At 42.6% G+C, this 27,464-nt stretch overlaps 1 protein-coding gene across 2 annotated transcripts; it reads right to left on the bottom strand.

Annotated features, from left to right (window-relative positions):
• Positions 1-131: 131 nt before the first annotated feature.
• On the bottom strand, positions 132-18,635 carry ZNF317 (zinc finger protein 317). Of its 2 annotated transcripts, none has more exons than XM_006928360.3 (7): positions 18,439-18,635; positions 7,110-7,229; positions 6,247-6,383; positions 5,694-5,820; positions 5,150-5,245; positions 3,595-3,677; positions 132-3,162 (listed from the first exon to the last, which is right to left on the bottom strand). In XM_006928360.3, exons 2-7 carry the CDS (start codon positions 7,138-7,140, stop codon positions 1,840-1,842), a joined length of 1,797 nt encoding a protein of 598 aa, XP_006928422.1. In that variant the 5' UTR covers positions 7,141-7,229; positions 18,439-18,635; the 3' UTR covers positions 132-1,839. The 2 variants fall into 2 exon arrangements, with proteins under 2 accessions (XP_006928422.1, XP_006928423.1); XM_006928361.3 differs by having other exon boundaries at positions 132-3,159.
• Between the last annotated feature and the right edge of the window lie 8,829 nt (positions 18,636-27,464).

Genomic DNA, 27,464 nt, shown 5'->3' with positions numbered 1-27,464 from the left:
CACAGCAGCTATAAAACCTTACCAATGACTCGATGCACGTATTACAGGTCGCATCCACTTGGGAGTAACAGAACCCTCCCCCACCAATAAAAAATCATTAAATTCATAAACAATGAAATATCCAAAGCAGCTTAAGCCAATAACCAGTTTTATTTATTTTTTTCTCATGTAATAGGAAGTCTGGAAATAATATATCCACGGCTAGTGTCGACAAAGAAGTGACTGGAGGGGCCAGGATCATTGTGCCTTTTCTGCAGGATCCTCTTTAGCCTGTGGCTTGCAGCCTCATGGTCACAAGACGTATCTTTGAACACTAGGTACTTGGTCTCCTTGCAAGGTGAGAAGTAGGGAAAAGAACAAAAACAAAATCTGTAGAAGAATGCAGGTAAGAAAAATCCCTTTTCAAGAGCTCTCTTGTCAACAGCCCATACAGTGACATCTGCTTATCAGTCAATGGCCAGGCTGTGACATAAAGACTGTAATAGTTGTGGAAAACTCGTTAAGAGACTTCTAAAACTAGGGTATCCTAGTAATCTGACAAAACTTGGATTTTCTTGATGTGAAAGATGAGACACCGGGACAGCAACGAGAAGTGTATGTCACTCCTGCAGGGACAGGAGGCCCAGAACATTCCAGAGGATCCATCTGATGAAGACATCATGCCCTGATAGCAACGCATCTGACTTAGACACTCGTAACAGACAGGTACTAAAAAAACCCACATGTTACATAGCATTTAACACAATGCCAAACAGTCCATTGGTCAAGGGAGTTATCCAAAAGGAAATGAACACATATCAAAGATGAAATTATAATAATACTATATACAAACCTGTAATGAAGCCCAAGTGTTAGAGGAGCATGATCTTAAGAATAAAGACTACAAATTAATGAGTGAGGGTCTGTTTTCATGATGAAAGACTGACAAATGCAATTTCATGATTCACTAGAAAATTCCATCAGGGTATGAATTCTCACGAGCACAAGTGACGGGGATGCGGCTAAAATCATCTCCACACGCGGGCCATCCGCGGTGTGGGTTCTCATGTTTCCTGAAAGAATTCCATTGGCTAGGCTTTTTGAAGTTTTAAACAGAAATGTCTCCTAGTGTGAGTACGTCTCATAAAAACTGAGCGATTGTTGTAGGCCATGGTTTCTCAACCTCAGCAATACTGACATTTGGGGCCACATAATTCTCTCCTGCAGGGGCTCCCGGGCATTATGTGCCAGTAGCACCCCACCCCCCGCCCAGTTTTCACAATCAAAAATGTCTCCAGATAAGCAAAATCACCACCAGGTTAGAACTGTTCCTGTAGACCAAGGGCTGGCTGGGTTTTTCTGTAAAGGGCCAGAAAGTAGGTGTTTTAGGCTCTGTGAGTCACATGTGGTGTTTGCCACATGTTTTTCTTCTTTAAAAATGTTATCAACTATTCTTAGTTTGCAAGCCATACAAAAATAGACAGTCGGCCAGTTTGCTGACCTCTCTTATAGACTTTCCCACATTCCTATTTTATAGGTTTTTCTCTTTAGTATGATTTTGTTCATCAAGAATACGGTGTGAGACCATTAAGTCCCTGGTGCGCTCGCTCGTATGCCCAGAAGGTGCTGGTGGTGCTAAGGTCATTCTGACATTAAATACCAAGCTACGGTCTCTCTCCCTAAGTTCTCATTCTTTAAGAGCTGAATGCGCACCTGACTCCTGCATACCACAGGTATAGTTTTGCCCCCTAGCATGAGTTCTCGCGAATGCCCACAGTGATGAGGAAAAACAAGTCTTTCCCAGCCATGACACCAACTGGGCCCCGTCTGAGCTCTCGTGTTTCCCTGAAGGCAGACGCATCACTGGAGCCTTTTCCACACAGAAGACACGAAGAGCTTCTCTCCCCGGTGAGTTTTCACATGACTGCGAAGCGATGAGTGGTCGCTGAAGGCCTTCCCGCAGGCCAGGCACTCGTAGGGCTTCTCCCCGGTGTGTATCCTCCTGTGCACGTTCAGGTTTGAGCCTATACTGAAGGCTTTCCCACAGTGATCGCACTCGTACGGCTTCTCTCCTGTGTGACTTCTCATGTGTGTCTTGAGGGTGGACTGGTTTCTGAAGGCTTTCCCACACTGCCTGCACTCAACACGTTTCTTTACGAGATGAGTACTCATGTGCCTCCTCCGGGACAAGTAATCCCCAAACACTTTCCCGCACACAGCACATTCATAGCGTCTCTCCTGAGTGTGTATTTTCCTGTGTGTGGTCAGGTTTGAGCTTGCACTGAAGGCTTTCCCACACAGATCACACCCATACGGCTTCTCTCCAGTGTGGGAATTCATGTGCGTCTTCAGGATGGACTGGTTTCTGAACGCCTTCCCACACTGTCTACATTCGATGGGTTTCTTCACAATATGAATTCTCATGTGCTTCCTCCGTGACAAGAGATCGCCGAAGGATTTCCCACATTCTTTACACTCGTACGTTTTCTCTACCATGTGGTTCTTCTTGTGCAAGTTGAAGTTCGACTTCCATCGGAAGGCTTTCCCACACTGCGTGCATTCGTAGGGTTTCTCTCCAGTGTGATTTCGGACATGCTCTTTGAGGTGTGAGGGATGCTGGAAGGCTTTCCCACAGTCGTGACATTCATACGGTCGCTCTCCAGTGTGTGTCCGTTTGTGTGCAATGAGGTGGCAGCTCCTGCCGTAAGCCTTCCCACACTCATCACACTTGTAAGGTCTCTCCCCGGTGTGAACTCTCATGTGTATCTTCAGGGAGGAGAGGGTTCGGAAGGCGTTTCCACACTGACTGCAGTCAAAGGGCTTCTCAGTGAGGTGAGTTCGTGCATGACTCCGAAGGGCGGAGGGGTCATTGAAGGCTTTCCCGCAGGCACTGCACTCGTAGGGCTTCTCCCCAGTGTGGATCCTCCTGTGCCGCGTGAGGGAAGCACTCGTCGTGAAGGCTTTTTGGCACTGGTGGCATTCGTGCATTTTTCTCCCGTTGTAAATGCTCACGTGTTGGGTTAGAGGTGACCTGTTCTTAAAGGCCGCCCCACAGTCCCGCCGGTGATAGGGCCTCTTGCCAGGGTGCCTTCCCATTTGCTGGGTAAGGTGGGTGCCCATGCTGAAGACTTCAAACAGGTGAGTGTACTCGGCGGGTTTCTCCCCAAGACGCGTTCTTTCCTGCTGATTGAGAGAGGAGTGACTAGGGCGTTTCCCACAGCTCCCCACGCCCCTAAGAGCCATCCAGTCCTCCCCATGTACACTCACAGGAGTAGAAACAGGCGCTATGACCAATGACGCTGTGACTGGAGTGCAACAGTACTGTTCACGTCCCACTTGGGGTCTAGCAAATGAAACGGTGGAGGCTACGCCCTGAGGCCCCACATGAGTAACGTTCACAAAGCTTTTACTGTTTACTGTTTAAACCTGAACTGAACCCCAACGCTCATTATCTGAGGCTAGGTTTAGGGTTTTCCCCCAAAGCTGTGGGAAACAGTGTCTGAAACAGGTGCCTCTCAGGGAATACCACTCGCTGGCTCCTGAGCTGCTTTTCTAACAGGCTGGCCCAGCCTTCTCCCGTCTGGAAAACCAGGGATCATCCCATGGAAACCTTACCACTGTCACACCACGGGGTGTTTCCTTGCCAAAAATGTCTTCCATGAGAATGGACCATTTGCTTTTAGATGGAGTCTCCCAATCTGCAACAAATTGGAAAAATATTAACCTGAGGAAAGAAATGTTGGCTGGAGAAAGAAAACAGTGAGATGACAGCTGATGAAAACGGGGATTTCTTTGCAAAACTAACCTTAAAGAAGGAAAAGCAATGTTGAAAGGAAGAACACACATGGGGATAAAAATGCCTGTGCAATGTGGCTCTGTGAGATACCTGGTGATGGCGGAGGAGACACTTAACTAGATTCACTAAGGAATAACTCTTTAAAGAGTAACACGGATAACAACAGAAGGGTACAATCAGGGGTGCAGAGTATGAAAGAATGGGACAAAGCTCATGTGGACAGGTCAAATTTACACACGAAGCCCAGCAATTCTGCTCCTGGGGATTTACCCAAAGAAAGCAAAAACACTACCTTGAAAAGATATCCACACCCCCACGTTCACAGCAGCATTATTTACAATAGCCGAGGTATGGAATCAATCTAAGTGTCCTTTGACAGATGAATAAAGAAAATGTGGCATACACACACAGTAGATTATTATTCAGCCGTAAAAAAATAAAAAGAAGGAAATCTTCCCACTCAACCACACAGATGGGTCTTGAGGGCATAATGCTAAGATAAGACAGAGACAGACAGACTGCATGATCTCACTTCTATGTAGAATCTAAACAAAACAAAACAAAACAACCACCCAAAACAAAACAAAACAAAAGAACTGAGCTTGTGGATACAGAGAACAGACTGTGATGGTTGTCAGAGGTGGCGGGTGGGCAAAATAGGTGTGAAGGGGGTCAAAAGGTACAAACTTCCAGTTGGGAAACAAGTAAGTCCTGGGCTGTAGGGTACAGCATGGTGACTATAATTAATAAGTCTGTATTATACTGAAAAGTGCTAAGAGGGGAGTGGGGTGGCTTAGCTGGTTAAATGTCTGACTCTTGATTTCGGCTCAGGTCATGGTCTCATCGTTCATGGAATCAAGTCCCACGTCGGGCTCTGCACTGAGGGTGCAGAGTCCGCTTGGGATTCTCTCTCCCTCACGCTTTCTCCACCCCTCCCCAACTCGTTCTCTCAAAATAAATTTAACAAAAAAGTTAAGACAGTAAATCTTAAAAGTTCTCATCACAAGAAAAAAATTGTTTTGTACCTGTGTGGTGACGGATGTTAATCAGATTTACTGTGGTGATCACTTTGCAATACATACAAATATTGAGTCACTATGTTGTACACCTGAAACTAACACAGTTAGTATCTCAGTGGAAAGTAAGTAAACCAATAAGTGAGTAAGTCAGTCAGCAGATAGATAAAAGGAAGAGAAAAGGAAAAAACACAGACATACATACATAGGAGAGGACAGTGAGACCAAAGGACTTGTGCGAAAATGGATAAGGGGCATTCTCAGATTTCCCTGGCTGACATTTCCTCATGGACCTCCCTGCCCGGCATCACTGAGTAAAGCAGGTGCCCAGAAGCACCCATGTCTGCCTGGTGCTTACCGGGAGATGTGGCTCGGTGAAGTCCCCTCTCCTCTGTCCTCAGCTCCTCTTCTTGTTCCAAGTGGGAGATGAGGCTGGGTTTGCCCACCTGATACCCTACTCACGGGGAAAGACACATGTTGGGGGAGGATCGTGCAGAGGACAACCCCTTCCGTTAGGCTGGGGTCAATGTTTTGATCTTCAGTGCTCTGAAGGTGGACAAGTCTGACTTAGGAGCAGCGAAATGGTGGTGCCCAATTTCTAAGAAACACAGTGAAAGGCTTTCATAAAACACAAAGCCACAAACACCGACACGCTTTGCCCTTCAAAAGAATGAAGATTGCTCAACTCAGAAACCTATGCCCAGGCTCAGACACAGTTGATGACCTCCAAGGTCAATGCAATGGGCAGGTCTCGGCAACCGTTGGGGGTCACCATGGGGGGCGGGGGAGTATGAGAACGGCTTGTTCACATTGTGTTCCAAATCCCCACAGTCCCTGGGTCACAGCAAGTACTTAAAACAAAAACATCTGCCACATGAACAGAGAAATGAGTCCAGCCTTACCCACTGAAGCAAGGTTGCTATAGTTCTCCAACATCACATCTTTGTACAGTTTTCTCTGTGAAGAATCCAGCAAGGGCCATTCCTTTTCAGTAAAGTCCACTGCAACGTCCTGGAAAGTCACTGACTCCTGAATCACCACACATATTTGGGGTCAGTAAGAAACCAGCCCGTCTGTGTCCACAGAGATGGACTGAGGCTGGGCATGAGAGACTCTGAACACAGGACTTCCAGATGGGGCTCTGGGGACTCTTCACTAGGAGGTGATCTCATCGCATCACATGCAACACTGCTGACCTGGGGCCAAATCTCTCCACTTCTAGCCTGGCCTGAGCATTCTGAGTTGTATTATGAGAGAAACACCTGCTACGTTAGTCATTTCCCCTTACGTCCCCGATACCAGGACGGCCTTGCACCTGTCTCTGGCTTTTTCTCCTGCGCCCTGATCAGGCAGTGATCAGCCTGGGTGAGGCTCTAAAAGAATTCTAACAGGTGGCACTGGGGGCATCCTAGGGAAGTGCCTCTCCCACCCCCCAGAGGCCCAGAGATCTTCTACCTGAGAACCCACACTGGTTGGCACAGGAGGCTCCAGGCCACTGCAATCAAACAGGTCCACATTCTGGGGACAGGAATGGTCTCTGGAGGGATGAATCCCTGGCTCCTGGATATAGGCAGGGTCCTGGATGGATGCAGCTGGAGAGGAGTGGATCCATGAGGATTAAAGCCTGCCCGACACTCACAGATCAGGAAGCTGCCCATGCAACTGTAAGTGTGCTAGGTGTGCAGTGCCTATCCTCGTCTGTCTCACACACACCATGTCTTGTAACAGGCCAGAGGAGCCCTGCCCCACTCAGGGACAGGGGAAAGGATGGCAGGCTGACATACCCATAAAAAAGCAGTACACGCTCTCAACCAATGAGTGAAGAAATTAAAGCTCTAGCAGGTAGAGCGTTTACTTGGCTCAGATTTTTCACAATAATACGGGATAAATAACAAATATAACTAAAAAACAAAACAAAACAAAACAAAACAAAACAGGGGTGTCGGGCAGGCTCAGTCAGTGGAGCACACAACTCTTGATATCAGGGCTATGAGTCTGAGCTTCATGCTGGGAGTAGAGATTACTTACAGATAAAATATTTAATAATAACGATAACAGTAATAATAAATAGGTAACAGGGTTACCCACGACCTGTCTTTCCTTACACACCAACCACACACAATCCCTACTTCACCCAAACTCACAAGTCAGACACAGTCACGTGGGGGGCTCCCAGGACTCTGCCCCCACCGCTTGTCAGTTCCTCCACCCTTCCTGGCAGACCTCCCCCTAGCCATGCACACCCCTGATCTCCGGGAAGTCCAGGGGCCACTTACGCATGACTTCTGAGGGCACTCATTATCACCCCAGGAACTTACCACACGTGGGAGACAGACCAGGAGCTGCCATCCTGTGAGAACGACAGTCAGTCTGCCAGAACAGGGCACTGGCAGCAGGAGGCTTCCCTCTCGCTGTCACGGGACTCTTCGAGCAGGCATCTGTAGTAAATGAGAAAAAGACCAGTAGGACAAAGACTTCCCACCTCTCCGCTCACAGGACAATTCTGACTTTGCTTTTCCACCATCTCTTGGTTTTTTTTTTTTTTAATTAATGTTTATTTATTTTTGAGACAGAGAAAGACAGAGCATGAGCAGGGGAGGGGCAGAGAGAGAGGGAGGCACAGAAGCTGAAGGAGGCTCCAAGCTCTGAGTTGTCAGCACAGAGCCCGACGCGGAGCTCGAACTCACGAACTGTGAGATCATGACCTGAGCCGAAGTCAGACGCTTAACCGACTGAGCCACCCAGGTGCCCCCACCATCTCTTCTTTGGAGCAGCAAGTTCTGTCTGATCTTGGGCCTTTATCTTACTCAGGTGAGTCCTCTGGGCCAATGTGGAGAAGGTCCCTGATGTGCCTAATAAGATTCAGATCCACTCTCCCGTGTGATCTGTTGCCAAGCACAACTCCATCAGACTCCTTTACTTGTTAAACACTTGGGCTCCAGACTTGTCTTCCTTTCAACTTCAAGGCTTACCATGGTTTAGGATGGTTCTAGAAGCCGCAGGGTCGGTCCACCTACAGCCACGCGTTCCAACCTCCAGTGCCTTTTGGCCACTCACTCCACACCCACACACACACCCTGGCCACAGCCCAGGCCGTGTCATCACTGGAATCACCTTCACCTGGCAGGCAATGATTCCAAAATCTCTCTGGACAAAAACCTCTTCTCCGACACTCTTCTCACACGACCTCTCTCACTTGAGAGAGGATTCCAGGCCACCCATGCTGCTTCCATCTTCCTCTCTTAACAGCAAATTCCTCCTCTCACCACCCTGCCTACCCAGCGGGAAGTCATCATCAATATCCGTCACTTCTATGACTCTCTGCCCATATAATTCCTACCAGCCAAAGGACCAACCTTGGATGATTCATTCCAACCATTCACCTCCTCTCTGAAGGTAATTGGCAAGACCAGTCTGCACACAACTGGTAACCTCCCAAACTCAGCTGCAAAAGGAGTATTTATATTCAAGAAAAGCCTACCAGGCAACCTGACCTTCCAGTTGCCTAAAAACCATGTAAAAATCTTGCCAGTTTTTCCCAAATCAAAAACTGTCTCATCATTACGCTTTCAACAAGTAATCTTATTTTCATTTCACAGTAATCCCAAATAAAAAAAAAAAATGAGTTTACAGACCAAATCTAAAATGTGAACCAAAATGCAAAAGATATAGAAGAGCAGGAACAATGTTAAGAAAGAAAAACAAACGTAGAGGATTTGTACTAACTTTATCACAGTAATGGATGGAATAAGTAACAGACAAACAGGTCATTAGAACAGAACAGAGTTAGAAACAAACCTACATGTGTACAAATGATTTTCATTAAAAGAACAAAGCAATTCAGTAGGGAAAGCAGTCTTTTTAACAAATGGTACTGAGTGGTTAAGCGTCCCACTTCGGCTCAGGTCATGATCTCATGATTCATGAGTTCAAGCCCTGCATCAGGCTCTGTCTTGACAGCTCAGAGACTGGATAGAGCCTGCTTCAGATCCTCTGTCCCCTCTCATTCTACCCCTCCTCAGCTCACATGTGTGCTCTCTCTCAAAAATAAACAAACATTAGGGGCGCCTGGGTGGCTCAGTCGGCTAAGCGTCCGACTTTGGCTCAGGTCATGATCTCCCAGTTCATGAGTTCAAGCCCCGCGTCGGGCTCTGGGCTGACAGCTCGGAGCCTGGAGCCTGCTTTAAATTCTATGTCTCCCTCTCTCTCTGCTCCTCCCCTGCTCATGCTCGGTCTCTCTATCCTTCAAAAATAAATAAAAACATTAAAAAAATAAATAAATAAAATAAAATAAAATAAAATAAACAAACATTAAACAAACAAATGGTACCAAGGGCACCTGGCTGGTTCCAGTTGGGAGACCATGTAGCTCCTAATCTCAGGGTCCTGAGTTTGAGCTCTATGCTGGGTGTAGACATTACTTAAAAAAAAAAAAAAAAAAAAAGCCACTGAAAGAACTCAGTGGGTAACAGGAACTTTACATTATCTTTTATCACTGCATAAGCAACAACTTGAATTAAAAACCTTTCTGAGGGGCGCCTGGGTGGCGCAGTCGGTTAAGCGTCCGACTTCAGCCAGGTCACGATCTTGCGGTCCGTGAGTTCGAGCCCCGCGTCAGGCTCCGGGCTGATGGCTCAGAGCCTGGAGCCTGTTTCCGATTCTGTGTCTGCCTCTCTCTCTGCCCCTCCCCCGTTCATGCTCTGTCTCTCTCTCTGTCCCCAAAATAAATAAACGTTGAAAAAAAAAAAAAGTAAAAAAAAAAAAAAAAAAAGATTTAAAAAAAAAAAAAACCTTTCTGAGATGAAACAGAAACCACAACATAAAAACCATAGAAAATATTTTAACAACCTTAAGTTACACAACAGTATTTTAGTCTAGACACAGAATATTAATAAATCATTAAATTGGCCTTTACCAAAAATACAAATTTTCAAACAAAATCATGAAGAAAATAGTCTAGCATAAAACACACAAAGATCAATGAAACAGAAATGAGATCCCAGAAATAAAGGCACACATACACAGTCAATTACTTTATGACAAGGAACCAAGGATATACAAGGAAAGGACAGCCTCTTTAATAAATAACGTTGGGACAACTGGATGGCCACATGCAAAAGAATGAAACTGGACCACTATGTTACATCATACACAAAAATGAACTCAAAATGATTAAAGACATGAATGTAAGACCCAAAACCACAAAGCTAAAACAAAACATAGGCAGTAAGCTCCCTGACACTGGTCTTGGCAATTCTGATTTGACACGGAAAACAAAACAAAAGCAAAAATAAGTGGGCCTGCACCAAACTAAAAAGCTTCTGTACAGTAAAGGAAACCATCAACAAAATGAAAAGGCGTGGTGCCTGGGTGGCTCAGTCGGTTAAGTGTCTGACTTCAGGTCAAGACCTTATGGTTTATGAGTTCAAGCCCCATGTCAGGCTCTGTGCTGACAGCTCAGAGCCTGGGGCCTGCTTTGGATTCTGTGTCTCCCCCTCTCTCTGCCCCTCCCCTGCTAGTGCCCTGTCTCTCTCTCTCTCCCTCAAAAATGAATAAACATTAAAAAAAAAAATTAAAAGGCAACCTAACAAAAAAATATTTGCAAATCATATATCTGATAGAGAGTTAATATCTGAAACACATAAAAGAATCTTACAAGTGGGGTGCCCAGATGGTTCAGTGGGTTAAACATCCAACTATTGATTTCAACTCAGGTCCTGATCTCATGGTTCATGAGATAGAGCCCCGCATTGGGCTCTGCACTGACAGCGCAGAGCCTGTTTGGGATTCTCTCTCTCTCACTCTCTCTCTCTCAAAATAAGTAAATAAACTTTTTAAAAAAATGAACTCTAGCCATCTGCTAGCACGGATTCACCTTGAGGGCATTGCGCAAAGTGAAATAAATCCGACAGAAAGAGCTAAATATCTATTTTTACTTCTATGTGGAATCTCAAAAAACAAAACAAAATAGGTCATGGATACAAAGAACAGACTGCCTGAATCAGAGGGTGGGTGAAATGGGTGAAAAGCATCAAAAGGTACAAAGTTCCAGTTATAAAATGAGTAAATCATGGAGATACAATGCACAGCATGGTGACTAGTTATTAATACTGTAGTATATATTTAAAAGTTGCTAGAGAAGGGTACCAATAAGGAATATAGTCAAAGATACTGTAACACACTGTATGGTCACAGATGGTAGCTACACTTGTGAGCACAGAATAGGTTTTTGTACCCAAACTACTGTAACGTTGTGTTTGTTATACTTCGAGGGAAAAAAAAAGAAAGTAGCTGAGAGAGTAGATCTGGAAAGTTTTCATCACAAGAAAAAAAAATGTAACTCTGTATGGCAATGATGTTAACTAGAGACTCATTGTGGTGTTCAATTCACAATACACACAAATATCAAATCATTACACTGTACACCTAAAACTAACGTTTTGTCAATTATACCTCAATTCCAAAAAAAACAGTTGCGCAATTATGTATAAAGCTGCTATAAACTTTAAACAAAATGAACAGTCAAGCCACAGATTGGGAAAAAATATTTGTAGTATGGGGTGTCTGGCTCTTGATTCCAGTTCAGATCATGATCTTGTGGATCATGGGATCAAGCCCCTGCACTGGGCTCTGTGCTGACAGTGCACAGAGCCTGCTTGGGATTCTCACTCTCCCTCTCTCTCTGCCCCTCACCGCTGCTCGTGTGTGTGCATGCATGCACTCTCTCCCTCTCTCTCTCTCTCTCTCTCTCTCTCTCACAAGATACACTTAAAAAATATAATTGTAGTACATACACTTAACAAAGAGCTCGTATATTCAGATTACATAAAGAACTCCTATAAAACAAAATTAAAAAACCAATTCAACAAAAAAAAGCTAAAGCACAAAATGTAATGACAAATGTAACAAACTTGTCAAAAGGTATTCAACGTCATTAGTTATCAGATGAATGCAAACAAAACTAAAGATACAGCATTTTAACCCTCTAGAGTGGCCAAAATAAAAAAGACTGCCAACATCAAACGTTGGCAAGGATGGGTGGCTGAGGTTGAACTGGTTCAACTACTTTGGACAACATTTTGCCAGTTTCTTTACCATTGGACTCAGCCATTCCACTCATAGATACTTACCCAAGAGAAAAATTTTAAAACACGTTACAAAGACTCATACAAAATGTTCACAGCAATCTGATTTCATAATAGCCCCAAACTGTAAACAATCTAAATATCCATCAACAACAGAATGGATAAACACACTGTGGTATGTGCAATGGAATATTACTGAACGAACACTAACTGGTGACACACACAACACAGTGTAAACTCCACGACGTTGACCAATACAAACTATACACAAAAAATGCTCTACGATTCCAGTCATAGGACATCCACGAGTAGGTGAACTTATTCAGGTTGTTAGCAAAACTTGTTTATTTCAGTGGATAGAAGTAAAAAAAAAATGGCTGCATCAGTGGAAGAGCATGAGATGGAGAAACTGAAGAAGCAAGAGGAACTTTCTGGGGCAACTGAAATATTCTTCACATTTATTTTTAGCTAGTGATTACACGATGTACACAACTGTCAAAAAATTCATCAAAGTGATCTAGTATCTGTGCACTGTCTTCACGGTAAATTATACTTTACTTTTAAAAAGTTAACAGGAGTGTTTCTAACTTTCTGGTTTCTATAAAGTTCTAACAAAATTCCTCCCAAAACCGATCTGTGATACTCTCCTCCTCTCCTATTACAAACAAGGAGATGTCTACTCTCTCTTCTAAGGCTAACCTCTTTAGGGTAAATAAATATGGATATAAAATCAAAATGTACGGAGGAAAAAAAGTGAAATGAAAAAACATTCAAATCAAAGGAAGCTAGAGGAAAGGAAAAATAGAAAAAGGACAAATTCAACAGGCAGATATGTTAACACACAAGATTTAATAGACTAAATACTTCAACTAAAATATAGATACTCTCAAAACAGGTTAAAAACAACCCAGTTAGGGGCGCCTGGGTGGCTCAGTCCATTAAGTGTCCAACTTCGGCTCAGCTTATGACCTTGCAGTTCGTGAGTTTGAGCCCCATGTCAGACTCTGTGCTGAGAGCTCAGAGCCTGGAGTCTGCTTTGGATTCTGTGTCTCCCTCTCTCTCTGCCCCTCCCCTGCTCACACTCTTGTCTCTCTCTCTCTCAAAAATAAACAAACATCAAAAAAATTTTTAAACAAATAATCAAGCTATATGCTGTTTACAACAGACATCTAAAACATAAAGATATGGCACAAAAACAGACACATAGACAAATGGAATAGAATAGAAACCCCAGAACTAGACCCACAAACATATGGCCAACTCATCTTTGACAAAGCAGGAAAGAACATCCAATGGAAAAAATACAGTCTCTTTAACAAATGGTGCTGGGAGAACTGGACAGCAACATGCAGAAGGTTGAAACTAGACCACTTTCTCACACCATTCACAAAAATAAACTCAAAATGGATAAAGGACCTGAATGTGAGACAGGAAACCATCAAAACCTTAGAGGAGAAAGCAGGAAAAGACCTCTCTGACCTCAGCTGTAGCAATCTCTTACTCGACACATCCCCAAAGGCAAGGGAATTAAAAGCAAAAGTGAATTACTGGGACCTTATGAAGATAAAAAGCTTCTGCACAGCAAAGGAAACAACCAACAAAACTAAAAGGCAACCAACGGAATGGGAAAAGATATTTGCAAATGACATATCGGACAAAGGGCTAGTATCCAAAATCTATAGAGCTCACCAAACTCCACACCCAAAAAACAAATAACCCAGTGAAGAAATGGGCAGAAAACATGAATAGACACTTCTCTAAAGAAGACATCCGGATGGCCAACAGGCACATGAAAAGATGTTCAGCGTCGCTCCTTATCAGGGACATACAAATCAAAACCACACTCAGGTATCACCTCACGCCAGTCAGAGTGGCCAAAATGAACAAATCAGGAGACTATAGATGCTGGAGAGGATGTGGAGAAACGGGAACCCTCTTGCACTGTTGGTGGGAATGCAAACTGGCGCAGCCACTCTGGAAAGCAGTGTGGAGGTTCCTCAGAAAATTAAAAATAGACCTACCCTATGACCCAGCAATAGCACTGCTAGGAATTTATCCAAGGGATACAGGAGTACTGATGCATAGGGCCACTTGTACCCCAATGTGTATAGCAGCACTCTCAACAATAGCCAAATTATGGAAAGAGCCTAAATGTCCATCAACTGATGAATGGATAAAGAAATTGTGGTTTATATACACAATGGAGTACTACGTGGCAATGAGAAAGAACGAAATATGGCCTTTTGTAGCAACGTGGATGGAACTGGAGAGTGTGATGCTAAGTGAAATAAGCCATACAGAGAAAGACAGATACTATATGGTTTCACTCTTATGTGGATCCTGAGAAACTTAACAGGAAGGCATGGGGGAGGGGAAGGAAAAAAAAAAAAAAGAGGTTAGAGTGGGAGACAGCCAAAGCATAAGAGACTGTTGAAAACTGAGAACAAACTGAGGGTTGATGGGGGGTGGGAGGGAGGATCGGGTGGGTGATAGGTATTGAGGAGGGCACCTTTTGGGATGAGCACTGGGTGTTGTATGGAAACCAATTTGACAATAAATTTCATATATGAAAAAAAAATAAAACAAAAATAAAACATAAAGATATAGCAAGAATGGAAATAAAAAGTATATAAGACACACACTTTTCTTTTAAATCTGGTTTAAATACATTAGTATCCGACAGAAAGAACTAAGGCAAAAAGGTTCAGAGAAAACTGAGGTATTACATAACGAAAAGAGGTATAATTCAAGAAAAAAACCGTATGTATATGTATATATACATATGCGCACATATGTGTTTTAACAGCCTCAAATACACACACATACACACACACACACACACACACACACACACACACACACACACACAAAGATAGAGGGACGCCTGGGTGGCTCAGTTGATTAAGCGTCCAACTCTTGATCTCAGCGCTCAGGTCTTGATCTCAGGGTGGTGAATTCAAGTCCCGCACCGGGCTTCATGCTGGGTATGGAGCCTACTCAAAAAATAAAAATAAAAAATAAAAAAAGACTGAAGTCTAAGGAGCATGGACAAAGCCACCACCAGAGGTTTCACTAACAGGGTTCAAGCAGATGATTCAGTAACTATATGCATACTGAACAAGACGAAACAGTATACCCTAGCTACTATAAACTCCAACCACACAGGTACAACGTGTCTCAGAAAATGGCATCTATCTCTGAAAACAATGCAATGAAGTTAGCAAACAGTGTCCAAAGGGTAACGAGAAAAATGTCACAGGAATGAGTATTAAAAAAGAAAAAAATTCTAAATAATTCACATGTCAAAGAAGTCATAATACATAATATTTATAACTGAAATATAATAAAATACACTGAAATTCTTTGGAACGCGACAAGTATCCAATGTTAGAAACTGGAAAGAAATACTGCAAAAAAGTAAAAGGAAGAAAATTATAAAGAGCAGAAAGTTATGAGATGAAAGACATACATATGATGAAGTCTTTCAATCAAGGCAAAAGTTCTCTAAGAAAAACAAAACTCACAAAATTCTGGCAGGACTTATTTTATTTTTAAAAAAGGAAAATCTATGAATGAAAAACCAGATTATGGTACAGATGTAACAAACATTAAAAATATAATAAAAACATTAACGACTTTGACTATACAATTTAAACCTTAGAAGGAATGAGTAAATCCCTTAAGAAATTTTACTTACCATAAAGAAATAAAGAACTTGGATGCCCTATGACCTTTAAAGGAACTGAAACAAAGAAACAACTGCTCAAAAAATTTCCACAAAGAAAACCCCAGACCTAAATGGTTTTTTCCTGGTGCAGCTCCCTTTTGCAGAACAAGTGATTCTATTCTTAGGCAAAATATTCCAGAGTTTAGAAAAAAGGGAATATTCCCACCCCATTTTATGAGACTGGCATAAACCTGAAACAGAAAAGGAAAATTACAAGCCAATTTTACTCAAACACGGATCCAAATCTCCAAACACACTAGCAAATGGAAGCCAAAAATGATACAGTAGTGCCTACCTTTACAAGTAAGTTATTTACCAACGCAAACGTCATGAATCATTAGAAAACCAATTGATTTAATTTGCCACATTACCAGACAAGTAAGAAAATCACACTATGCACTCATGCATTCAATACACAACAGTAGTACCACAAGCCAGGCAGTGTTTAAGGTACTAGAAATATACAGATAAACAGATATCAAAGCAGATTCCAGAAAAAAAAAATTCACTTGTTAAAAGCCTAAACCTTTCATGAGAAAAAACTCTTAAACTAGGAAAAGAAGGGAGCTTCCTTTACTATCTTAAAAAAAAAAAAAAAAAGCTTCGACCAACATAAAAAGTCAATTACCTTCCAAGGTTGGGGGGAAAAAATGGGACTACCTAGAGTTTGCTGCCCAAACTCGATTCAATGGTACCAGAAGTCTCCAGCGAGTCCAGCAAAGTAAATAATAAAAAATGAATAATGCAAACAGAAAATAAAAGTAGTTACTATTTATTCTACAGAGAATAAAACTGTCTATGAAGAACATTCAAAACACTACACAAAAACCAACCCAAATTCAATACACCGAGCCCTTGGGGAAAAAAAAAATTCCTAAGCACTAAAAACAAAGATCCTACAAATAAATCTAACAACAAAACTCTCCCTCTCTCTCTCACACACACACTCCTTAAATCCTTTATTTATTAAAATTTTAACATTTATTCATTTCTGATAGAGACAGAGTGGGAGCAGGGGAGGGGCAGAGAGGGAGACACAGAGTCGGAAGCAGGGTCCAGGCTCTGAGCCGTCAGCGCAGAGTTGGATGTGGGGCTTGAACTCATGAACCACAAGATCATGACCTGAGGTGAAGTTGGACACTCAACCAGCTGAGCCACCCAGCTGCCCCAACTCCTTAAATCCTTTAAAACTTCATTGAAAAGCATTGTAGAATATACAAGCAAACATTCTATATCAATAAATAGATATAATAAGATTAATTGTAAGATTCAATGAAATAATGCCAACATTATAAAAACGCACATACATATTCAACACAACTTGAAAATAAAAACTCCATGGGTGCCCGGGTGGCTCAGTCGGTTAAGTGTCACTCTTGGTTTCAGCTCAGCTCATGATCTCAGGGTTCATGAGGTCCAATCCCGCCTCAAGCTCGTGCTGACAGCGCGGAGCCTGCTTGGGATTCTCTCTCTCCCTCTCTCTCTGCCCCTCCCATGCTCTCACTCTTTCTCTCAAAACAAATAAACTTAAAAAAAAAAAAAAAAAAGGAAAAAGAAAATGCAAGTACGGGGAACTCTAAACTGACCCTAAAATTTAAGCCATGAAGTGTCTGAAAAAGAATGGGTAAGTGTATGCACTTCATCTACAAGGTACTTAAAAATCTCTAAATTAAAAAGTGTACTTGCAGAGGCGCCTGGGTAGCTCAGTCGGTTAAGCGGTAGACTTCCATTCAGGTCATGATCTCACGGTTTGTGAGTTCCAGCCCCAGCCCGGAATCAGCTTGGAGCCAGGAGCCTGCTTCCGATTCTGTCTCCTCCTCTTTGCCCCTCCCCCGCTCACACAGTCTTTCTCAAAAATAAACATTAAAAAATTTTTTTAAAAAAGTGTACTTGCATTAATGGAAAAAAGAATGTCTCTGAAAGCACTTGAGTGAGTCCATTCACAAATAATTACCAAATTAGGAAATGCATTTTTGGAAAAACATATAAACAGTAAAATCCTTAAAGGAATTTAAGGGGAATGAGGGGGATGCAGGAATGACCACACAGGTTCGATGTTTCATAATCTCCTTCTTGGTCTGGTTTGTAGATTCACTTTACCACTGTCCTTTTAAGAGTGTGTGTTTTTGTTTTTGTTTTTTGCAAAGAGTGTTTTCATACTTTTTTTGCATGTTTTATATTCCAATTAAAAAATATTTGAAAGGAAAAGGATAAATAGCAACCACAATAAGATAGTAAAAATCAATGCAAAATAGTAATCACAATAAATGTTAATGGACTAACTCTCAGGTTAAATAACAGAACGTTGAGGTGAACTTTTTTTTTTGAAGTGAACTTTTAAATCCAGTTATAGGCTGTTTACACCAGTCAACTAAAATAACAGGGAAGTTCACGGAAAAGTTTTAAATATAAGATTTAACATTCAATACAAATGTTAATAGGAAGCCGGTGTGCCTCTATTAATATTGGACAAAATGGACCGCAAAAGAAAAGGAAGGTATTACCCTCCCGGTCTCGCGTTCCGGACAGACCCCACCATAAAGTCCTGAATTCACTTGGGCGGGGCTTCTCCCTCTCCACACCAAGGGGTCTTTTTTTTTAAAAACCAGATCATCAGTGCCTCCCCTTGTCCTAAACACAGCGGTCCTAAATTTCAGTCCTCGCGTACCAGCATTTCATGTCGTTGATCACAGAGTCTAAAGCACACTCCTCACCGGGCTGCCTGGCTTTCCGGTCCCAGGTCTCTGTCCCCAATTACTCCTCCCTGCCTTATGGGCCTTTCGTGTCCTCGGGAAGACCGAGGGTAAAGGGTTAAGTGAGGAAATTGGGGCTTACAAGGCTGACGTTAGAATTGGGTGGAATGGAGGTCACGGAAGCTGCCGCTGAAAGGACGTCAAGTTCATACAGCAGGTGCGGTCTGTAGCGGGGAAGTGGAGAGTCCCCAACAACCGGGTGAAAGCCGCGATGGACGCCTCCTCTGCCCATGTGTATAGCCGCAATCGCCTCCCGAGAGCAATGGCTTCCGCTTCACTTCCGCCTTCTAACTCTCGCGGGACTTCAAAGGGGGGGGCTTCTAACTCGGAAGCCTGGGGCAGAGAGGATTCTGGGAGATGTGGTTCTCGAGTTTAGACGGTTATGGCGGTCGTGCCCAACTGGAGTCTAACGATCCACATTTCCCAACTTCCAATTGTTCCAGTGTCCCAGAACCCAGTTCTCGGATTTCTTTTCGTCTTATAATCATTCTCTTGGTGGTAGCAGCGAATCTCACCGTGTTAGAACTATTTATACACTCAAGGCTCAAATTTCCACCCACAGCCCCCCACCTCTACCCTGGATTCCAGATGGTATGAGACTTGCACTCTCCACTTAGATATATATTTTTTTTTATTCAGCTGAGTACATTTATTTTTTTTAACGTTTTTTAAATTTATTTTTGAGACAGAGAGAGACAGAGCATGAACAGGGGAGGGTCAGAGAGAGGGAGACACAGAATCTGAAACAGGCTCCAGGCTCTGAGCTGTCAGCACAGAGCCCGACGCGGGGCTCGAACTCACAGACTGCAAGATCATGACCTGAGCAGAAGTCGGCCGCTCAACCGACTGAGCCACCCAGGCGCCCCTCCACTTAGATATTTTAAAATGCCACAAATCAAACTCCTGACTTCACCCTCTCAACCTCAAATAATAGCAACACCATCTTCCCACTTGTCCACTGTAAACCTTGACAAAACCCTCAACATTTTGATTTGTCCTGTCCACCAGGGAATGTTCCATTCTACTTTGACCGTCACCCCAAAGCCTGATCACTTTGCCAAAAAAAAAAAGGAAAGTTTTCCTTGTTCCAGAGTCAAGAGAGGTAGTGTCGGGACTTAGAAAAGTCCAGATTAGCATTTTGTGTTCCTCTTTTATAATACCTGAACTAGAAAGTTAGGAGACCCAGCTGCCAGTGAGGGTGTTTATCGAGACAAGGTGAGCCCAGGAGGAGTGCAAGCAGTCCATGCCTGCCTCTTAGCATGAGTTCTAATCCCAACTCCACTAAGGCAGGCAACTGCAGTATGTTGCCTATAGTCTGTCCCTTCTGTGTAAATGAGCTGGCTTCTAAATTGTGAGACTCAAATGGGAAAAGTAAGTAATCTGATTATTGTTGTATAGGGTCAAGAAGGGCACAAAACAAGCCAAGCCCACTTTGCAGAGAGGCAAGTAAAGATGGTAAGACCTGGGGCAGAGGATCCTTGGGGTCAAGACTGGGGAAACTCCAGAGAGATTCCAGAGAGGGTAAAGGGTCATATCTTAGATATCTGGAGCCAGCACAGAAGAGGAAAAAAGGAAAAAGATTCAGTTAGGATTCAGGCAGGACCTGGAGTCATAAAAACAGAAAATGGGTATTTAAAATCAGTAAACAATGCTGGATCAGGATCAATTTGTCTAATCAGTGCTGAATCCCAGTAAACTCACAAGAATTAATTGATGGAATGAATGAAAGGGGAAAATACCACTCACCTAACTCTTCAAAATTAAGAGTAGGAGGTTTCTGCAATATTTCTCAAACAGTGGGAAGTATTGTTAAGGAAAACAGCACCCGAAGGTTGGAAAAACTTCACGCACATTGTGTTTCTGTAGAAAGATAGGACTATTGTAGGGAGATAAAATATGTTAATCTGGAGTGCAAGGGTGGTTCAGTTGGTTGAGTGACTGACTCTTGATTTTGGCTCAGGTCATGATCTCACGGTTCCTGAGTTTGAGCCCCACATCGGGCTCTGTGCTGGCAGCACTGGAGCCTGCTTTGGAGTCTCTCTCTCCCTCTCTCTCTTGAAATAAATAAACTTAAATATGTTAACCTTGGGGTGGCGGGAGGGGGGATGGGCTAAATGGGTAAGGGGCATTAAGGAATCTACTCCTGAAATCGTTGTTTCACTATATGCTAACTAACTTGGATGTAAATTTTAAAAAATAAAAGATAAAATTAAAAAAAATATGTTAACCTTAAAAAATGAAACTGTCAGTTATTTTAGCAGCAAAAAAGTAAGGGGTACTTATTTGGGAATAGCAGAGAATTGCAATCCTGGACAAATAAGCTAAGGAGTCCACAGAACAAAGGAGCGAATGCCCTTTGATAAAGGAAAGCAGGAAGTTGGGAAGGCTGTCATAAAAAATCCATGAGCGTAAACTGGTATTTTGAAGTATAGTGCATTTTCATTGACTGAGTGGTGATAGTGTCTCATTGGCTGGGCTGTTAACGGGACAGGAGAAAACCTTTTATCTTCTTGCTGGGATAGTAAAGTGATATGAACTTGCTAGGTGCCTCTCTTCTTGTTTAGTCTGCAAATGACAACGAGGGATAGGGCTGAGAGCACCCCATTGACTCCCCACCTTCCAGATTCCATTCTAAATGAAGTTTCCTTTTATTAATTTTCACAATTGATGAGTTAATCCTGGTGAACACTCCCCCTGCCCTGCCTGTGTAAATGGCTTTTAGTTATTCAGACTGCCTAGTGAAGCTGGAAAGACATACTTAAAGTGGACTTTTATTTATTTTTAAAATTATTTGTTGAAGCATAGCAAACATTCAGAAAGTCTGTGACTAAAATCTATTTATTTATTTAGAGCATGCATGCATGAGCAGGGGAGGGGGAGAGGGAGAGAGAGAATCTTAAGCAGGCTCCACACTCAGCATAGAGCCAGGACCCTGGGATCATGGCCTGAGCTGAAATCAAGAGTCAGGCGCTTAATGGGCTGAGCCACCCAGGCACCCCTGTAAATAAATTTTAAAAGTGAGCACACCTATGCACAAATCATAAAATCTACAAAGGTCACATGCCTATGCAATTGCTGCCCAGGGTTTTTAAAAAGAAAATTACCAGAAACCCAGAACCTCTTTCATGGTTCTTGTCACTACAACCCCTTATCTTCCAAGAAAAACCCTATTATGAATTCTTGTGATATCTGATAGGACTCAGAATACAACTGCCCTAAAATATGGCACCTTACCATATTGAATATGTTAAGGTAAAAGAATTCGAGAAACAGCTGGCTCAGGAAGGACTCTCTGACCTTCCCCTGAATCAGATCGTAAGATGTTCAAGTGATAGATGTCCTTTCTGTGCCAGAGGAAAGGAGTATCTTTATCTCTGAAGATGAAGTGATGCAGAGAGGAGTCTGAATGAACAGGATCACTAAATTTCCCTCAGTGTACTACCCTGAAACCTATATCCATTTGTCCTATCACATTTTCCCACTACTTTCTACTCTTCATCAAACTTTGCATAAAAATGCCTATCTTAACTGGGGCGCCTGGGTGACTCAGTCGGTTGGGCGGCCGACTTCGGCTCAGGTCAAGATCTCGCGGTCCGTGAGTTCGAGCCCCGCGTCCGGCTCTGTGCTGACAGCTCGGAGCCTGGAGCCTGTTTCCGATTCTGTGTCTCCCTCTCTCTGACCCTCCCCCGTTCATGCTCTGTCTCTCTCTGTCTCAAAAATAAATAAACGTTAAAAAAAAATTTAAAAAATGCCTATCTTAACTTCTTTGTGCTTTCATTGCCTTATGAAGGCTCCCTTGTCAAGTAGAAAATCAAATTTACATGTTTTCTCTTGTTAATCTGCCTTTTGCTACAGAGCTCCATCCAAGAACCTAGAAAGGTAGAAGGGAAGATTTTTTCACCCTCTCCTACGCATCGTGGAAGAGTTTTGCCTGTTTTTTGAACTTTATGTAAGTGGAGTTAAACCCCCAAACTCCTTTGGGTTTGATGCAGGAGTAAAAACCTGGCCAATGCAAGAGAACAGCGCCACCTGGTGTATGATACTAATGACTGCAGCGGGACCAGGACCAAATTTTCAGTAAAGATGGGTCCATTCTCATACTGTACACAAAAATCAAAATCATTGAGAGGCAAAACAAAAAATATGAAGAAAAATATGACTTCATCGCTTGGAATAGGCATATATTTCTTTTTTTAAATTAATTTATTTATTTTTCCAGAGAGAGAGTGTGGAAGGGGCAGAGAGAGGGAGACAGAGAATCCCCAAACAGGCTGTCAGAACAGAGCCCCATGCGGGACTCGAACTCACCCACCGTGAGATCACGGCTCGCTTACCCGAGCCACTCAGGCACCCTGAGAGATATTTCTTAAATAGGAGGCAAAGGAAAGAAAGATTTGATAAGCTGGAACACATTAAAATTAAGAACTGATTAAAAAGAATTAAGAACTGCTCATCAAAAGACATCACCGATAGTTAAAAAAACAACCCGTGAAGTGGACGAAAAACATATATCTACAAAAGAATTCATACTCAGGCTGTATAAAGAACTTTTACAAATTAACAAGAAAAAGGCAACTCGACTTAACAATAGGAAAAAAAAAATCTGGACACATCACAAAACAGGATGTCCAAATGGCCAATAAACATAGGAAAAGGTTCTTGACTTTGTTAGGGAAATGCTAATTAGATTACCACAATGAGATACCACTACTCACTCAACAGAATGGCTATAAGAAGACTGAAAATATTAAGTGTTAGTGATGCTAGAGAAGAAGAAGAACTCATGTTGCTGCAGGGAGGGCAATTTGGCATATTCACACTGGAAAACTGGTGGAATCTACTACAGCTGCACGTAAGCATATCCTATAACCCAGAAATTCCACTCCTCGGCAAAAGACAAGTGCAGAAACATTCACGCAGCATTGTTATTAGTAACCAAAAATTGGAAACTATACAAGCGCCAGTTAACAGTAGAATGAATAAACTGTAACCATATTCACAAACCAAGAATGAACAAACTGCCACCATATGTAACATTCTAGATGAATATCACAAACATAATGAGTTAAGTAAGAAAGCCAGACACCTTACGCCTGGGTGGCTCAGTCTGTTGAATGTCCCTCTGACTCTTGATTTCAGCTCAGGTCATAATCTCGTGGTTCATGGGATCAAGCCCCGTGTCAGACTCTGCCAACAGTGTGGAGACTGTTTGGGATTCTCTCTCTCTCCCACTGTCTCTGCCTTTCCTTGCATGTACTCTTTCTCTCAAAATAAATAAATAAACTTAAAAAAGAAAAAAAAGAAAGCCAGACACAAATGAGGACATAATGTACTCCACTGATACGCAAAGTTCAAAACAGGCAAAGTAATCTGTACTGTTAGACATCAGAGGGTCATTACCCAGGGGGCAGACAGACATTGATTGCCAGGGAAACAGAGGGCTTCCTGGATACTGGTTGAGTTCTATTTCTTGATCTGAATGGATACTGACAACATGAGTGTGACTAGTTTGTGAAAACTCATCCAGTTATATGCATATTGTGATTCACTGAATGTATATTATTGTTCACTTTATAACCTAACTCAACCTCAGTCCCTAGGCTCTATGGTTTCCTCATCTCAGAAAGTGGCAACTCTTGGGGTGCCTGGGTGGCTCAGTGGGTTAAGCATCTGACTTTGTCTCAGATCATGATCTTGCGGGAGTTCGAGCCCTGTGTCGGACTCTGTGCTGACAGCTCAGAGCCTGGAGCCTGTTTCAGATTCTGTGTCTCCCTCTGTCTCTGATCCTCCCCATTCATGCTCTGTCTCTCTCTGTCTCAAAAATAAATAAACATCAGGAAAAAAAGTGGCAACTCTTAACAAACAATTCAAGTCAAAAAACTTTTGAGTCCTTCTTGACTCCTTTCCTTCTCTTACACCCCATACCTCAGCAAATATCAATGGTTTACTTAAAGTATATATCCAGAACCAGCCCAGTTCTCACCATCTACACTGCTACCCTTTTGGTCCACACCTCTTTCAACTCTACCAAACTGTTGTAATGTCTTCTGTCTGGTCTCCCTGCCTCTGCCCTTATCCACATTGAACCCAGCCACCAGAGCAATTCTTTCGGAGCCTAAATTGGAACATATTAGTCCTCTGCTTAAATCTCTCTGATGGCTTCTTACTGATGTTGAGTATTTTCTATTTGCTACTCTAACCCATACTCTACCCTGGCCTGTTGCCCAGGAAGGTTGATCTATTTAGACTGCATCAAGAGATTTCTTTGCCCTCTGGCTTCCTATTGGGTTGGGCCAATGGGAAGCACTAGCAAGTTATCAGAGGAAAGAAGAGTGAGGCTTGGGTATGTATGCCCCATCTCCCCTCCTGTAGGTCTCTAAGGGCTGGCTGCACACCTCCGATCTCTACTCCTGTAATGCAGCCTTCTCTTCATACACTACTCCTTTGATTTCCCTAAACCCCACCCATACCTTTGTAAATATTGCCTTCTTGAGTTCTATTCAAGTTATTCTAAATTCAGTGTGTCATCTGAATGAACAAAGGGTACCAAAATGACCTCAAGAAAGAGGCTGTCATATAGGACTCTGAGGTTGGGTTGGTTACATATTTGAGGAGCTCATTGATGACCTCTTTGTGAGGGGGAACGAGGCATGGATGACACACTGCAGAGAGTGATATCACGATTACTCAAATTGTCATTCATGTCAGCATTAGATGAAGCACAGTTGCAAGTTTTGGGAAATGAAGTGGTATGGCCCCCACTTCATTTGCTGTGGCAATACTCATTATGAAATTTGTGGAGTCTCCTGCTTTTTAAGACATTTCCAGAGAGAGACACAGGTGAAGGGAGAAATAAAAAGCTGTAGATATACAGTGGAGACCATGCATAGAAAGTTAGAAATCTTGGGGGGAAAATGGGAATTTGCTGGGTGTGTGTCTGGTCTTGTCCTAGATAAACAGTGGGGTCACCAGTAAGTCTTATCTTAGTCACAATGGGGAAAGGAGGATGTTTGCAGTAAGTAGTTTCTGGAACTCAAAAGGGTAGGAGGTGGGGGGATTACTAGTCCTGGTTTTGTGGCAGCACAGGTAAAGTTGAATATTTCATTCTCCTTTACACGTTGATGTTGATATTTAACCACAGATATAAATGACTAGTTTATTCTAAGACATCTTACCTGTCTTCAATTATTTTTTTTCTTTTTCTTTTTACTTTTTACTTTTTTCTTTTTCTTTCTCTTTCTCTTTTTTCTTTCTCTTTCTCTTTTTCTTTTTCTTTTCTTTTTTCTTTCTTTCTTTCTTTTTTTTTTTTTTGAGCAGTGGTTCTCAATGAAGGATTGGATGTCATAGCAGTTTGGGTTGGGTGCTACTGGCATCTAGTGGTGGAACCAAGCTAAACATCCACCAATGGGCAGGACACTCCCACAACACAGATACACTGGGCTCCAAACCTGGTTAGTGCTCAGGCGAAGAGCAGGAGGTTGAATACAAAAATCGCTGTCTCTGCTTTGAGAACCAGGGCTTCACACGCTGGGCAACCATGTCTGAAAACCTAAACTTCTGAGATGCAGAAATCAAATGGGCTCTGAGGATTTTGAAGTGCATCTTGATTTCCCCTTGGAGTTACTGATCATTATTCATTTGTTAACTTGTATTCAAAACAGCAGCTCAAACCTGTAGGATTTTTATATGGAGTTTGTCAAATTTTAGTTATAAAAATTCAGAAGAAAGGGCTTCAGATTTTAGCTGAGATCCAGAAAAGGGCAGGAAGCAAAATTTTCTGTAATGGGCCATACAGTTAATATTGTAGGCTTTGTCGGTCTAAAGAAAATCTCACCTCCCCCTGTGCGTTCTCCTTTAACCTCACACAACACTCAAAACTACTTTGGATACTTCTGGCCTCTAAGTCTGTGTGTGTGTGTGTGTGTATGTGTGTGTGTGTGTGTGTTTCCCCCAGACTAAATGATTCTCACATTTTCTAGCTACCAGCTTGGTGTCCTGCAATTCAAGTTAGTTCTGACACTATCTATCTGGAGTTAGTGTCAGATCCCACAGGTTAAGGGTTCAGTCTCACAAACCACCCCATCCCACTTCAGATACCAATTGCAGTCCAGATTGTCACCTACGCTTCCGGCTGACCCGCTGTAAGTCAGAGGTTCCCTTAGTGCTTTCCTCTGGTTCAATGAATTTGCTAGAGCAGCTCACAGAATTCAGGAAAACAGGTTACTTATTAGATTACTGCTTTTTAACAAAGAATATTAAAGGATAGTAACGAACAGCTAGATAAAGAGATACCTACCTAGGGCAGCGTCTAGAAGTGTCCTGAACACAGGAGCTGGTGTCCTCGTGGAGTTTGGGGTGTTTCGCCCTCCTGGAACTTTTGATGTGTTCTTATTCACCAACTCAGAACCCTGTCTTTTTTTTTTAAATCATGGTTTCATTACATAGGTTTGATTGCTTGAATCATTGGTCATTGGTGATTGGGTCAGCCTCCAACACCTGGAGGTTGGGGTTTGGGGCTGAAATTTCCTTCTAATCACTGCTCTGTCTTACTGGCAACCTGCCCTGAAGCTATGAAGGAGCCACTTAGCCAAGAGTCATCTCATTAGCATACCAAGGACACTCTTATCACTTAGGAGATTCCAAGGAGTTCTGTGCCAGGAACCAGAGACAAAGACCAAATATTTTTCCATAGAGACAAAAGTTAGCCTTCTATTTATACAGATGTTCTCCCCCTGGCACTCTCAGAGAGCACACAGAACAGAGCCCAGAAAGTACTTCTCCTTAAAAAGATTGTTCCCTCCATAGAGCTAGCTTGGTACAGAAATTTAGCTTCAAGCCTAAGATAGCACTGAGTTAATAATCAGGTATGTAATATTAATTACTCTTCTCATTTTATAGGTGAATTGAACTCAGAGTTTAGTTAATAAATGAAAGGTGCTAAAACACAGGACAGTAGACCTTAATATAAAGCTATTTGACTTGACTTGAGAGCCAGGATTAACCACTTGACTAGAATTGAATTAGGGAGGAGTCAGGATTTCTAGCACACCCAGTACTTCATTTCCTTTCACTCATTCTAGAAGCCTACACACAAGTCAGATGACAGAA

The sequence above is a fragment of the Felis catus genome, chromosome A2, assembly GCF_018350175.1.
Source record: "Felis catus isolate Fca126 chromosome A2, F.catus_Fca126_mat1.0, whole genome shotgun sequence".
Taxonomy (NCBI): Eukaryota; Metazoa; Chordata; class Mammalia; order Carnivora; family Felidae; genus Felis; species Felis catus.
This window is presented reverse-complemented; position numbering and strand designations above follow the sequence as displayed.

What these genes read in the sequence shown, in the direction of transcription:
- ZNF317 (XM_006928360.3), bottom strand. Translation starts at nt 7,140, where the DNA reads ATGGCAGCTCCTGGTCTGTCTCCCACGTGTG. An exon ending in CAACCAGTGTGGGTTCTCAG is followed by an intron (nt 5,821 to 6,246) that starts GTAGAAGATCTC and finishes GTGGTGATTCAG; the next exon opens with GAGTCAGTGACTTTCCAGGA. An exon ending in TAGCAACCTTGCTTCAGTGG is followed by an intron (nt 5,246 to 5,693) that starts GTAAGGCTGGAC and finishes CCCCGTGAGTAG; the next exon opens with GGTATCAGGTGGGCAAACCC.